General features: G+C 56.1%; 1 protein-coding gene across 1 annotated transcript; it reads right to left on the reverse strand.

Annotated features, from left to right (window-relative positions):
• Window positions 1-8,667: 8,667 nt before the first annotated feature.
• On the reverse strand, window positions 8,668-11,367 carry NKX6-1 (NK6 homeobox 1). Its single transcript, XM_051790986.1, has 3 exons — window positions 10,761-11,367; window positions 9,952-10,124; window positions 8,668-9,021 (listed from the first exon to the last, which is right to left on the reverse strand). The coding sequence occupies exons 1-3, from the start codon at window positions 11,365-11,367 to the stop codon at window positions 8,770-8,772; spliced, it is 1,032 nt and encodes a 343-aa protein (XP_051646946.1). The 3' UTR covers window positions 8,668-8,769.
• Between the last annotated feature and the right edge of the window lie 3,364 nt (window positions 11,368-14,731).

Here is a 14,731-nt window from a genome sequence, read left to right on the forward strand (position 1 = left end):
CCTTTCCACTGATCATAAATAACCAACAAGTCAATCCTAATTTCAGTAGTTGTCTTTGGCACTCAGAAGTATGTGGGGAAGGATGTGTTTTCAGGCTGTTTCTTTTGTGGGTACCTCATTAGGTGTTACGTCATTTTCACTCCATGCTTTTAAGATGAAAATAACATTAGTGACCAGCTGCTGCAAACTGGTAATTCATGTTTTTCATTGTTCTGTCTGGCACATAAACTCCCCAGCTTGCTCTTCTTCACTTCTTTCCCTCTAGTGATTTGCCTGGTGCTCCAACACCTTGTTGTGTCTCTGTATCTATCAGTCCTGGGATGACTTGCCTTTCCTGGTGACTCCAGTCACATTCCCATGGCAAGTCAGACTGGGAGAATTAGAGTATGTCCAACCCTGGCAATCTTGAGCAATTGTTCTGGTGGACTGACCATACTGGGAACGTAAGTCAGACCATTCTCCCTGCATGTCAGTGATTCATCCAATACCTGTAGTCTAATAATCAATAAAAACCCTTCCTTATTTCTAGCCTGATGTTATGGGTAAATTTTAAATGTTGGAATTATTAGGAATTTTAATTACAATACAGGATTTTGCTGGGGGAAAAAAAAATCTGTCAAGCCACATCTTTCCTCTAGAAAACATAATTTGGATTACATTCTCCCCTAGAAAATTTCTCTGAGGGAGACTGGAATTATACATCCAATTTGGGAAGAGATGAAGGATAATAGTCATCATTAGCTAGAGGCTCAGCAGCAAGGGTATTTCCCTAAGAAGAAGGGATGTCTGGCCTCACTGCTCAGCTTTGATGTAGTTAGTTACTCAAAGCGGAACAGCTCCATCCAGAGAGAAGTCCACACCAGAGCAACCCGCAGCCCAGTGGCAGGAGGTTGCATGGGAGGAAGGAGACATAGGCAGAGGTCTTTGTTTCTCCTCAGAAGGGATAATGAGGCTTGAACCAGGATCCCTCACTTCCATGATCTCTTCTATCCGCATTTATGTTTTAAATAAACCCTTGAAAAAAATGTTGGATTTGTCACAGTGCAGAGTGCAAAGTACTATGAAAGCTCAGTAACACTTGCTGGATCAGAAATTACCTTCCCATTTAGTTCAGCACTCATAAGCACAGTATTGTGAAGTTTTTCAAATGAGGCTTGTTGGCTCTGTGAGTTGGCAATATCATTCCCAGGAAAGTGCCTCACCATCCATGAGTTTTAGTGGCTTCCACGATCACACCTCCAACATGCACATTTGGACATTGAGGCCAGTGTTCCTCAAAGTGGAGCAGTGCAATCCTGGATTCTCTGTGAGGGGACAAGGGAAAGAGGAGCAAGAAACCCAGACGCCCGATCTCACAAACAAAAAAAGAATTTAAATGGACCAAACACTGTATTTATGCCTTACCAGTGCAAAACCAGAGGAGCTCCTGTAACCTGATTTGTGGAACTGACAGCAAGATTTCTTCTCTGATATCTACCTTATATCCTTATCATAAAGGGGGCAGTGAAGAGCTATATAAAAAAACCTGTCTGTCCTCATTAAAGTTTAGTATAGTCTATTTTTGTTTTAATGCAGTGATCTAATTAACCTTTAGCCAGAATTAAAATGACCTTGAATTGGCCTTGTGACCTCCAATGCTTAATGTTGTTAACTTTAAACAAGCTTTTTGGGGTGGTCAGGAGCAGCATCTGTTAAAATGGGCAAAAGGTCGAATCCATTTACTTAAATACACCTACTGCATTCATTGCTCGTGGATGTGCTGCCTGCGTTTATAAAGGGGATAGAGCATGTAGCTTTGAAGATAAAGGGCAGCCTATCTGTGAGAAACAGTGTGAGGAGGATGAAAAACAGCTCTGAAGGTGTGTTTTCACCATCTCGTTTTACTTTCTCAAGCAATAGGAGTGTCCGAGGTTTAATTTTGAGTTCTGCTATGTGCAAAATATCACAGTGTGGAAAACAATGCTGCTCGGTGGGCTCTGCATCTGGGGTCACTGTTTTCAGAGGAAGGTGTGAGCCAGGTGGCTGCTCACCCAGGGGCAGGAGGTGAGAGGTGTAGCAGAAGTGTCACGTTTTGGGCTGAGTTTTACATTCCACTGGGGTCTGAGAAATACATGTCCAATGTCTAAGAAGAAGTAGATGCCCAGTTGAATTCCTGGAACACAAGGTCACTGACGGAAATTACTTTTAAAAAAAAAAAAAAAAAAAAAAAAAAAAAAAAAAACAAAACGGAACGAAACAGAACAAAAACCATCCAAACAAAAGACAAACCAAAAAAACAACACACACTGTCAGGGCGAAGAATTTCAAAGGCAACGTACAAGAAATTAGATGAAAACAATCTGTTCAGGGTGATGGACATTTAGGCTCTGGGACGTTCTGTACAGAAGTCGTTTTGGCTCTTGGCGTCCTGCACGGCCCTGCATGTGGCTCGCGTGGCTGCACTGCCCGCAGCAGCAGCATCGCTGCCGCCCGCCCGGCCCCGGTGGTCCCGCCTGGGCGTGGGTGCCCCGCGTGGGGCCGCGGCGGGGGCGTCGTTCTGCTCATCGCCATAGCGATATTACTGTCGTTAACGTTGTCGATATTCCCGTGACCGTCCCGAAGTGCTTCTCGAGGCTGCTCCTTCCTTCCCCTGCGCTAAAGCCGGCCCTCACACGCCAGCTGTTTGCAGTACATTACCATAGTACATTAACATTTGTAATGCGGCGATTATTTTACATAATCGATACCATCAAGTTCCTTTTCTTGGGCACCCTCGTGTTTATTTACACTTATTCCACACACGTCAGTTTCCATCAGGAGCAAAACCGATTTTCTTGTCCTACATCTGCTCTCGGGATAACCTTAATTCACCGTAAATCTATCCGCGCTCCCGCCGCCGTGAGCCCGGTCTGATGGGGGGGCGGCGGGAGCGCCCCGGCTCCTCCGCCCCGAAGCCGGCCCGGAGCACAGCCGGACGGGAGGGAACAGGGCGGCCGAGATATTAATTGTTGTTATTATTGTTTATTATTATTTATATTGCAGCGGTTTCTGTTTATGGCGTGATGCATTTGAGCCCAAACACATTAGGTGCATTATTCATTGGGTACATTTGTCAGAACATGCATGTGTATAAAGAACTAATGATCCATATTAAATTAATGACGCTATAAAAAAGAAAAATACCCCATACATGCAGTTTATGACGGCAACTCCCGACTTTGATAAACCATAGAAAAGACTTAATCAGATGAAGCATTGGACTGTTCCGTCTCCAAAATTACATTTCTCGAAATGTGCTTGTACACAATGTTGGTTTTATTAAAACAAATTAATTCAGTCATTAAGGAATCATACGGCAAGTGTCTCATAAGTCAGGACCTCCAGTGTAACAAATTGATTAAATGACTGTGTAATAGTCTCTTTAAACAAATCTAGTGTAACAAGTTAATAGATCTGCTCAATTACCATGCTGGGGTGATGAGGATGTGGGCAACTCTCTCATTAAATCCAGGATAGAGTTGGGGGGGCCGGGGGGGTTGGCGCGGAGGTGAGTGTCGGTGGGGCAGGGCTGCGCTCCCGCATCCCCGGCGAGAAAGGGACCGGGGAAAGGGCTGGAGCCGGGACCGGGTGGCGATGGCTGCGGGCTCTGGACAGGGCCGCCCCACGATCATGCCGGCGGGCTCCTCCTGACACCCCAACGCCGGGGGCGCGGGCGGAAAATCTATTACCCCGCTGCCATTTTGTTAAGTGTTTGCTCCCCGTTGTGACCCTGCCACTTTATCTGTTGATTTTTATTTTCTGAGTGCATGTTGCCCATATGTTACTCTAATAGTTGCTATAATTCTTGAGCAATAGGGCTCGTATTTTACCGAGCTGAATTAAAAAGAATGCACTTTAATAAAAAACCCGAGCAATACACTAATGGCTTGACATTGATGTATTTGCATAAAGATGAATTATGTGGGCTCGCTTGACACGACTTTTAATAAATGATCGAGGACGTTATTACAGGGATGCACTTGGGTGTGCGGAAGCGGGTTATTACCGCGGGGCCAGTGCCAGGCGCTCCCCGCAGCCCGCGGGTCCCGGAGGGCAGCGCCGACACCGACCGGCGCCGCCGAGAGCCTCCTGCAGCCTCGGGGCCTCCGGGCAGGGGCTAAACCCCCGGGGGATGTGGAGCAGCGCGGTGCTGCCTGCTTGTGTCGTTGTATCAATATCTGTATTCTTATCAATCACGTTCGCTGGAGCGCAGAGCCGCTGCCGGGCCCCCGACGGGTGCGGGTGCGGTGCGGGGTGCGGGGTGCGGGATACCCGCTGCTCCCCGCAGCAGCGCCGCCCGCCCGCCTCCCGCTCTCCCGGCAGATGTTTGCGTCCCTCACGGAGACTTGTAACCGCTGTTCGAGACAGCTGGCAAACGCTGCCAGAAACACGTATCTGGGAAATACCTACCGGTGCAGAAGGTGAAGGCGGAGCTGCAATTAAGAGTGAGCGGTTCATCTTACTTTTTAATTTGCGGGCAGCGGTGCCGGCTCTGAACGCGGGATCCCGCAGCAGGCGCCGGTGCCTCTTTCCCAGCGACCTCAATACGGGAAGGGACTCGGGAAGGGTGGGGGAGGCAAGCCTGGGGTGAAAGCCCATCACCCGCATTTTAAATAAACCCCGAGTTCTCTGGCCTGCGGGACGAGTCGTGTCCCGAGGGAAGGGGTGTCGAAAGCAAAGCCTCAGGGCGGCTGGCCCGGGTACAGCGAAAGTCCTGCACGGAACAACATCACGGCGGAAAACAGAGGGAGAGCGAGGGGAAAACGTGGTGTGCGTGATATGAGAAGCGTTACAAGTTAATAGCACCAGGAAGTGATGAGCGACAACGGGTTTCACGAGCTCATAACAGTGAGGGGAAGGGTGGGAGAGGTCACTGATAGCTGAAATTGTCGCGCTGTCCCGGCGTGACTGTCGCTCCGAGCATCCCTCTGGCAGGGTGCAGGCATTGCCTTGCCTGCTGCCTGCTCTGAGGGCTCTGGGTGGGAATTGCTGTGGGGATGAGAGAGCCCGAAGGCCTCGGGGCTGTGACAGCGCTGGTGTAGGGACTGTCAGGGGCCGGGTGACAGTGGCGTAAGGACTGGCATCCCCCCCAGCGCACATGCCTCGAATCGACTGGGTGCTTCATTACCCCGCGGGGGGAGAGCTCTTCCTTCTCCGCTCCCTGCGGCTGCTCCCGCCCGCCGGCCGGCCGCGGCCTTCCCCTTGTAACCTGCATCCCCCGGGGCGAAGCCCGAGCTGCCGACCTCGGGGCCCTGTGGCACTGCAGTGCAGATCCTGCCCGCGTCCACATGTCCCGCATCCATATGCATGTCTCCCGCAGGCGGCAGCTGCCGGCCGGGAGCGGGGTGCGGGAGGCGGTGTGGCCCCTAGGGCCCCGTGTCCTTCCCGTGCCTCCCCTCTCTCCCTCCCTCAGTCTCTCCCCACAGCTCCCCGGTGCCCACGGCTGTTCCAGGGCGCGGAGCGGGTCCTGCTCCTGCGGCGCTTCTGCGAGGGGGAGAAGAAAGTTTTTCCTCCGCCCACGGTGATGCTCAGTGGGGTTGCCGAGGGACCGCAGTGGGTCCCTCTTGCAAAGTAGCTGGGCAAAGCAACGGCGTTGGAAAAGTGGGGGGAATGCCTTGAGCACCCTGGAATTGCACAGCCAAGGACGTCTCCCGCAGTACCTTCTGCACCCCAGAGAAGGCACTTGGCAGTGACTGAAGCAAAGTAAACCCAGAAACAGCCCCCTCTATTTTCCCTGCTTTGGGAAATCCCAGAAACAACCGTCTTTATTTCCGCTGAGCCTGGAAATCCCGCGCACACACGCCGAAGGGAATGGGGGTTAAACCCAGGGGCTCTACGACAGAAAGAAGGGAAAGCCAAGAGCTGTTTGTGAAGGGAGCTGTCGGGACCGGCCTGCGGTGGTCTCTCATCGCTTAGGCAGGGACCGCCCGCTTCGCTCCGCGGCCGCGCCGGCACCCGCCTCTACCCACGCGTGTGCGCGACCGCTTTCTCCCCGTGGGGGTTTCGGCCCGGGCTCGAGTGCGGGACGGCTGCCGGGGAGCGGCTCTACTGCCCCCCTTTCCCTATAGACATGGTCGTGCAGTACTTTTTTGATGTCGTTATCCGGGAGCTTATACGGTCACGCAATAAATTCCTGCCTGTTTGAAGGACTGAACCGAAACCGCGGCTGATCTCGGCCGGGCCCCCGCGCACGGGGGGAACCTCACGCCCCATGAAACGCGCTGACATTTTGTCTTCTAATTGTTCACGGCGATGTCCATGGCAGCGATCCCTAGGTTAGCTATTGAATCTCTTCCTAAAAAGTCCTTTCCTGGAGGAGAGCGAGCCCAGTCGGTTTGGCTTCCAAAACATGCCTCGAGAAGGGGGGCCGTGAGCTCATGTGAATCCCCTGCTCTTTCCTCCAGTGCCCCAGACAAAACCAGCCTAACCAAGCGGGCAGCGTTGGGCTCTTTTCCCTGCGATTCCACTTTGACGGTGCCAACTGCAACTGGTGGCCAGCTGGGTCTCTGTGCAGAAGTAAATTAAGTGGAAAGCCTCAGTTGGTGCTGCAGTCAACTGGAAAAGGGGACGGGGAGCACCGGGGCGGGCGGCACTGGTGGCAGCCCGGGGGCACACGGGAGGGCAGGGCCTGGCCCGGGGCCGCGGCCGGGCTGCGGAGGAGTGGGGGCGGCGGGGTGGTCGCCGCGGGCGTGCGGGGAGGCCCAGCCCGACGGAGACCCCCGGCCAGGCTCCAGCCGGCACGGGCCGGCCCCCACCCCCGTGATCTGGACCCCGCAGTATTTTGATTTCTTCCCCGCGGCCCCACAAAACCCGCGGGGAAACCGCAACGGCGAGAGCCGGCAGGGTCCACTCTGCACTCCTGAAAACGCCCGGCCTTTCCCTTCCTGCCTTTACAACGAGTCGGGAAAGGTGTGGGAGCGTCGGTGGGCGATGGGCAGCCCCCGGCATCTCGGTCCGGGAGAACCCGGGCAGCCACGCCGAGGCAGCCTCATAGCGCTGGGCTCGCTCTCTCCTCCCGGCCTCGGCATTGTCTAAGCCAAAAGAGGAATAAAATCCTGCTCCACTTTTTTTCCCCTCATTTAGAAAATTATTCTCAAATAGAATACTAATTTTTTTCTTTATTTCCTCTAGAATAACTGATCCTTTTCTCTCTCATGTCAGCGATTCTGTTTGCTCTGCTGGTCCTTGGGAGAAAAAAAAAAAACAGGATTGTTTCTAGACTGTTTAGATACGGAAATGATTGCGTCAGATAATGAATTTCAATTTAAAACAGTTGTTCTGGTATTGGGTCTAACTATTTGTTCTAGACCCTTAGTCGGGCTCTTACTTTATTCACTGTTTTCTTATTGGAAAATGGTTTCTTTCCCGTAATAAGGGCAATACTCTGTCGTTAATAAAAGCCTGCATTGGCCGCCCCTGAAAAACTTTAAACAGCCTAATTTAGGCTCAGCCGAACCGCTTCAGTGGCCGCGTGGAAAGTGCCTGTCCGCTCACATTCCAAAACAAGCCGCGGCTTATTTTATTTGTATCCGTCTTGAATCCTCACAGCAAAGTGGACAACTTCCATTTTTAAAAAATAACAAAAAAAAACCCCAAAAAACCAACACCCCACCCCCAAAAAACCCCACGAACAGCAACGAAAACCCCTCAACAGAAGAATTAAAAGAAAAAAAAAAACAAAACCAAAAACAAAACCCCCACCAAACTACTAAGATTGAACAAAAGATCTTGAAAATTATCTCTTCTTTTTTTTCCCCTCCTCCTGTATCGTAGTTTCCTTATTTAATCTCTAATGAGATGAGATTATCTGTACCCTTTAGTGAATGCAGCAGACGTCTTTAAACTGGTTTAATTGATTTATCGTTTTGTTGGGTTTTTTTAAACAGAAAGTGCATTACATTTAACTGGTCTTGCAAAGGGCTTTTCTTCTCTTTACAAACCGAATTATTTTTAATATAAATTAATAAATGTTAAGATGCTATATCACGATATATCATCGTTATTAGCTTTTAAAAAAAGAAAACAATTTACATTCTATGGTATTCCGTATGATACAAAAGAAAACACACTTTAAATTCAAATACAGCAACTAAATGAATTTTATATTTTGACTGACAGTGGTTGTGACAATTCCCACCAGCTACTTTTTCAACACGCAGTTGATTGGAAACGGCGTAAATGAAAGCGAACTCTGTCCCTCCGCCCTCCCTCCCCCTCCCCCGCACGACGACCGCAACAGAAAGTGTTTCAAAAATACTAATAAATAGCACACGGGGCCGCTGCAGTTTCGGTCCGAGGGAGGGACCCGCGGCTTTTTTCCTCGGCGGCCCCTCTGCCGCCGTCTCGGGGCTCCGGGGGTGCCCCCAGTGCCGGGGAGCGCGGGGCGGGCGGGGCGGCGGCGCCCCGGGCCCCCGCTGTACAAAAAAAAGAAGGTATTTTACATTTTAAATATTCACAGTTAAGGAACGCCTATGGTCGCGGTGACTCACGGTTTATTTACAAAAGGACGGCAGGACGCGGCCGCCGCACCACCGGGAGCGGGACCGAGGCCGGGGTCGGGGCGGCCCCCGCCGCTCCCCGCCGCCCGCCGCCCTACAACAACACGCAGCGCCGGGGGGCGGGTGCGCCCGCTGGGGCCCGCTTCCCGCAGTCCTCTCTGCTCCCCCTCCGGCTTCTCCTCCTCCTCCCGGGCGCGTAGAGTCTAGAAAAATAGATCTGTACATCTCCGAAAGCGGCGGCGGGCGGAGAGGGCTAGACGGAGGCCTCCCCCTCGGGGGGGTGCAGCAGCAGCCCGCCGCCCCCCGGCTTGTGTTTCTTCAGCAGCTGAGTTATTTTCTCGTCGTCCGAATTGGGGTCCAGAGGCTTGTTGTAGTCGTCGTCCTCCTCCTCGTTCTCCGAGGCGCCCTTCAGCCGCTCCGTCTCCGAGTCCTGCTTCTTCTTCGCCGTCGCCATCTCCGCCGCGTGCTTCTTCCGCCACTTGGTCCGTCGGTTCTGGAACCAGACCTGCCCCCGCCGCCACCGTCAGCATCTCCATCACCGGCACGGCCGCCCGCGTCGGGTCGTGCCGGGCCGCTCCCGCCCCGCTGCCCCGCGCGTCCCCGTCCCCGGGTCTCAGTAGCGACTCCCGCTTCGCAGCCGAGCCCCGCGACACCGCTCTCCCGGCAGCCGGAGACTCCCGTCCCGGCGCCGGCCAACAGCCGTCCCCAGCCGCCCGAGGCCCGCTCCCTGCCATCCTGCCTAGGGCGCGGAAACACACATTTGGGGCTGATTCCTTCCGCAGCCCCCCTGCCCCGCCAGATGTGTTTACTCTCCGGCGGGGCGCTGCCAGAAAAAGGGGGGTATTTTCATTGTAGAAGCTGCAATAATTTATTCCCAGCCATCGGGATGTATTTGCAGTGACAAAGGAGGGTGTGCAGATCAGATTGAAAGCGTGAGCACCGCCGAGAGGCCCCTCTGGCCGAGTCCGCCGAGCAAACGCCTCCCCACACGTTCCCGGGGAGCTCAGCCCGGTCTCCCAGCTCTCACACCTCCGCTTTGCCCAAAGCCCAGAGTTTAACCAAAACGCAGAGTGCGGGTGTGACAGTGCGACACCCCAACAACACCCTTCCCCCGGCTTTCACAGCACTCCAGTCACCCCCGTGGTGTTCAAACTACACGTAACGGGCTTCTCAGTCTTGCTTGGGTTTATTTGGTTCATTTTTTGTTTTGTTTTTAAAACGCTTTAAAAATAACCACCTCGTCCCCGCAGTAAGGCAATAAGGGGCAAAGTGCCGGTAACTGCCAGGGAAGCCCTCGTCGTGTGCCCGCGGGTTGGGCCGCCCCGGCCCGCAGCATCTCCAGGCGACCCAGCCGGACCCCGTTTCCCCGGCGGGGCCCTTTTGTTCCCCTGTCCCCCAGCCTCGCACCGCTCCGTGCGTGAGCCGCTGCTCTCACCTTGACTTGGCTCTCCGTCATCCCCAGGGAATAAGCCAGTCGGGCACGCTCCGGGCCCGCCAGGTACTTCGTCTGCTCGAAAGTCTTTTCCAGAGCGAAAATCTGCTGGCCAGAAAAAGTGGGTCTGGTATGTTTTCTCTTTCCGTCCTTATCCAGCAAAATTGAGCCTTGATCTGGCGAAGGGAGGGGGGAGAGAAAGGGAAGGCAGGGACAGACACGTTAATCTACGGATTTGGGAGAGCGCTTCGCTCTCAAGCGGCCCCGGGGGACGGGGGGGACTCTCCGCGGGGGAGGATCTGTAACGAAACTGCTGCCTCGGCAAGGCGGCGGCTCTGGCCTCCCGGCTCCCCCCTATTATTTTTCCTTTAAGGATCCAAAATCTGAGCGGCCAAACGATATTGTTTTCTTTAAAAGCCGCAGCCGGTGCGAGCGGGAGGTAACGAAAAGTCCAGCTCGGTGAAAGTTTGTGCGCGCCCCTAAAGCCACTCCCGGCCGCAGAGTCCCCTGCGGAGACGGCGGCGGCAGCCTCCCTTCCCCCGGGGGCTCCGCTTTGAGCCGGCGATAACCGACTTATTACAGGGTTTCGCGCCGACCGAGGGGACAGAGAAAGCAAAGAGAACTTAAGAAACGAAAACAAAAGAAAGCGAGGCAAAGCCAAGCCGCCTCAGCCACGGCCGGGCCCGGTGCGGGGGGCCAGGAGGGTCTCGCCGCGATGCCAGGGCGCGGGGCCTCCCCAGCACCGGGAGAGGACCCTCAGTGGGGCTCCCCGGGCCCGCTTCCCCCGCTGCCCCGCGACGCTGGATACTCACGGGGGGCGCAGGCAAGGCGGGCGTCCCTCCAGGGCGGGCTCTGCATCACCCCCGGCCAGAAGATGGGCGTCCGGCCGGGCAGCTCGGCCAGCGGCTTGGGGTAGCGCCCGGCGGCCACGGCGGCGGCGGCAGCGGCGGCCCCAGGGCTGAAGTAGAGGGCAGGCGGCGGCGGCGGCGGGGGGCTGAGGCTGCCGAAGCGGGGCAGCCCGGCCAGCAGCCCGGCGGGCGCCGCCGAGGAGGCAGAGGGCGAGGCGGAGGCGAGCGCGGCGCCCGGCAGGGGCATGGAGGGCCGGCTGAGGATGTCGTTGATGCCGTGCGGGGTGGCGGCCGAGAGCTGCGGCGGGGCCGTGCCCAGCGCCGAGAGCCCGCCCGCGGCGGCGGCGGCGGCGGGAGCCTTGAGGCCGGGGGAGCCGAGCGGCGGCGAGGGCGAGGCGGAGGCGGGCGAGGCGGAGGCAGAGGAAGAGGAGGCGGGCCCGGCGGGCAGGGGGTACGCGGGGTACAGCGGCGCCTTCATCTCGGCCATGCTGTGCAGGGCGGCCAGCGGCGGGCTGCCCAGCAGGAAGGCGCCCTGCCGGGGCGCGCCGTCCATCTGCCCCAGCGCCAGCATCCCCGCGCCGCCGCCGCCGGGCCGGGGCGGGGGGCCCGGCCGGCCCCTAGAGCCGCGGGGCCCCGGCGGCCGGCCCGGGGATGCCGCCCGCACCGGCGACGCGCATCCAGCCCGCGGGGGCCGCCGCCTCTAGCGGGGAGCTACGCGCCCGAGCGGCGGCCCCGCCGTCCCGCCGGGCATCAGTGCTGCGCCTCGCCGGACGCTTCCCGGGGTGGAAAGCGGTGCTGCTGCCGGCCGGTGTGTAGATACGCGTGTGCGCGCAGTGTCCGTGCGCGTACACGTATATACCGCCGCTCCCGATGCCCACGGGCAGCCGGGCGCTCACAGCGGCGCGGGGGCCGCGCTGGCCGCCCCTGCCTCCTCCCCGGCGCCCCGCATCCCTCCCGGTGCGGTTCCCGCTGGCTGGCTGGCTGGCTGGCTGTCGAGACTGCGGGCGCGGCTCGGGGCGCACTGCCGCGCCGCCCCGCTCCCTGCCTCCTTTAGCGGGGGCACGGCCGGCAGCGGGCGCGGCGGCGGTGGCGGCGGCGGGGCGGGGCGGTGGCCGGCCCTGCCCACCCGCGCCGCGCCCGCCCTGTCGCCAACTTCGGGCTCGCCTGGCTCCCCTCTCCTCCCCCGGCTTTTCCGTTGTTTCCCCCCTCTTCTCTCTTCTCCTCACTTCCCCCCCCCCTCCTTTTTCTTCTCTTTCCTTCACCTTGTCCCTTCATTTTTCCTTTCCATTTTTCTTTTCCCGTTTCCTTACCTTTTTTCCTCTCCCTTTTCCTCTCCTTTTTTCCTTTCCCTTTTTTCCTCTTCCTTTTAATTTTCTTTCTTGCTTTTCCTTCTCCTTTTGCTTTTTCCTCTCCCCTTTACTTTCAGGTTTTATTTAAATTTTTTAAGTTATTTGTATTTCTCTACTTTTTATTTCTTTTATTTCTTTTTCCTTTTCTCTCTCGTTTCCTTTTCCTTTTTCCATTTCTCTCTCTTTTTTTTCTTTCCCCTCTCTCATATAATTTTTCACCCTGTATTTTCCTTCCTTCCTTCTTTTTCCTTCTTTTTCCTTCTTTTTCCTTCTTTTTTTCTTTTTCTTCTTTTTCTTTCTTTTCCCTTCTTTTTCCTTCTTTTCCCTTCTTTTTTTCTTTTTTCTTCTTCTTTCTTTTTCCTTCTTTTTCCTTATTTTTTTTTCTCCCTTTTTCCTTTCTTTCTCTCAGTGTCACTGTCTCTGTGCCCTGGGAACGACTCCAGGGAGCGGAGCTGCTCGAGTCCCTGGCTGGGCCGGGCCTGCCTCAGTGCCTCCCAGGGATGCGGGTGGTGTGGACCGACTCGACTCTTCCCGCACGCCTCTGGGCCCGCGGGGGTGCTCTCTGTACCCGCTGCACGGTGGAACAGCGTGTTTGTCCCGCTGGGCCGGCCACTGACCGATGTTGAACACTCGAGCCCCTCAGACACTTGTCCCAAGCGTCCCCGGCTGCTCGCGGCTCTTCCAGTCGTCTAAGGCTAGAAGGGAAAAAAATCCCATGTAGCCCCTAAAGAGCGTTCCACGGAAAGAGGAGTGACGCAAAATCACCCTAAACAGTTTTTATCCTGTGCTGTCTGTGCCCGAAGTACAGGCTTGTACCTGTGGGGAACACGATTTCCTCGAGCATAGAAAAAGGGGATGGTATGAATTTTTAAAAAATATTTCTTAGCTGAAGCATGTTGATCCTCTACCTGTGACGATGTTTCCTTCTATTTTTAAATAATCCCTTGTTGCCCGGAATTCTTTTAGGTTAATTTACAAAGGTGCAAAAAAAAAGGCACTTGGGGAAAGGGCGCGTAGGGCAAGATCTTGCCTTGCCTTAACTTTGGCACAGCCACACGAAGGGCACCTCCGGGAAGCTCGAGTTAAGTCTCCGAGTTAAAATTTTTTATTATTATTATTATTATTTTGTCCTTGGGTTACTCCTCAGTTATTCTAAAAGTAAAACCAAAAAACAAGTCCTTTTCCTGCCAGTTTGAGTGGAGCCAGCGAGCTCTCGGCCGAGGCAGCCCCGCACGACCGGCCCCGCAGCCCCGGGCGCGCCGAGGCTCGGCTCAGGCAGCGGGCGCGGGGAGCGGGGAGCCTGCCTCTGAGAGCGACCGATTTGCATTTGAATTAGGGAGAGGGGACAAATACTAAACCGGGTTTGGAAGCCGTGAGGCAGGCGCGGGGCGGCCGCCCTACGTGTCCAGCACGCAGGGGAACCGCTTTTCCCCCCTTCTGCAGAGGAGACAGTGCGGGAACAGGGGCTCCGCCCGCCGACCCGGCCCCGCTATCTCCCTCCTCGGAGCATCCCGAGAGAGTTCTGCCAGGGCAGCGGCGGCAGCTTCGGCCACGGGTCCGCGCTGGTGGCGGGGGGAAGCGGGGCCTCAGCCCGCATTGGGATCGTGCGGGGGCTGCGGTACCAGCCCCGAGCTCGGCCCGTGGGCAGCGGCACCGCCCGTCCCACTCGCTCCTCTCCTTCCCGGCCCGGGCGGGAGTTCACCGCTCGGCGCCACTGGGCTTGTTCTTCAGGGGAAGCAAAACAAAACGATCTCTCCCGCACAAACTCTTCTCCTCCTTTCCTACTGTAAGGAATGGATGGCATCTTGAAAAAAACGGGTGGTTCTTTGGGGGTCGCCCCGTGCAACTTCTTTTTTTAAAAATAGCATCGCAGGTTGGATGGCGCCCACAGAGCTGCCCGTGCATGAGGAATGGATTCAAAAGCAGCCGTCAGCGTTACTTCCTCTCTGTCTTTAATAACTGTCAACCAGAAATACTCGAAAATATCAATATTTAGTTCATTTTCCGTACTCAGTTTCTGTTTTCCCTAAGCTATAGCCAGGCAAAGTTACTCAGAGGGCAGCCGGGGCTGTGCTGTGCCGCTGAGCAACGGAGCAGCGGGTGGGGGGCACCGTGAGCATCCAGGCAGCGGTGGGGGTGAAACCCACCCCAGCAACAAACTTCACTAATGGAGTGAGCAAACCGCAGCCTGAAAACGCCGCAGCCAATCTACTCGAGCAGATGGGATTTGGATTACTGGGCGGACCCGCTGCTCACCAACACCCGGCTGCGTTTCACCAGTTTCACTGGGTCTCATCGTAAACGCTTCACCGCTGCAGATAAAGCACCTACCCAGCCAAATAATGGAGGGAGCAGCCGCCGGGCGAGCGGGGGGGGTGCGGGCGGAGAGGAGGAGCGAGCGGCCGGCCCGCGGCCGGGGCAGGGGGGAGTAAGGGCGAGCAGCAGCCCGGGGGAGGCAAAGCCACGAGAGGAGGGCAGCTCCCCTCCAAAGCCCGCTGGGCCTCGGGGAGGCAGCACCTGGAGACCCCGGGGGGTGGCAGGGCAGCCGGGGCGGTGGGGTCCCGGTCAGCGAGGGGCGGGAGCCGG

The sequence above is a fragment of the Manacus candei genome, unplaced genomic scaffold (genome assembly GCF_025592945.1).
Source record: "Manacus candei isolate 608988 ecotype Guabito, Panama unplaced genomic scaffold, ASM2559294v1 h1tg000028l, whole genome shotgun sequence".
NCBI lineage: Eukaryota > Metazoa > Chordata > Aves > Passeriformes > Pipridae > Manacus > Manacus candei.

Excerpts from the sequence above, each read along its gene's own strand:
- NKX6-1 (XM_051790986.1), bottom strand. The coding sequence starts at position 11,367 with ATGCTGGCGCTGGGGCAGATGGACGGCGCGCCCCGGCAGGGCGCCTTC. Across the intron at positions 10,125-10,760 it reads CCGCCTTGCCTGCGCCCCCC|ATCAAGGCTCAATTTTGCTG; the intron begins GTGAGTATCCAG and ends TCCCTTCGCCAG. Across the intron at positions 9,022-9,951 it reads TGACGGAGAGCCAAGTCAAG|GTCTGGTTCCAGAACCGACG; the intron begins GTGAGAGCAGCG and ends CGGCGGGGGCAG.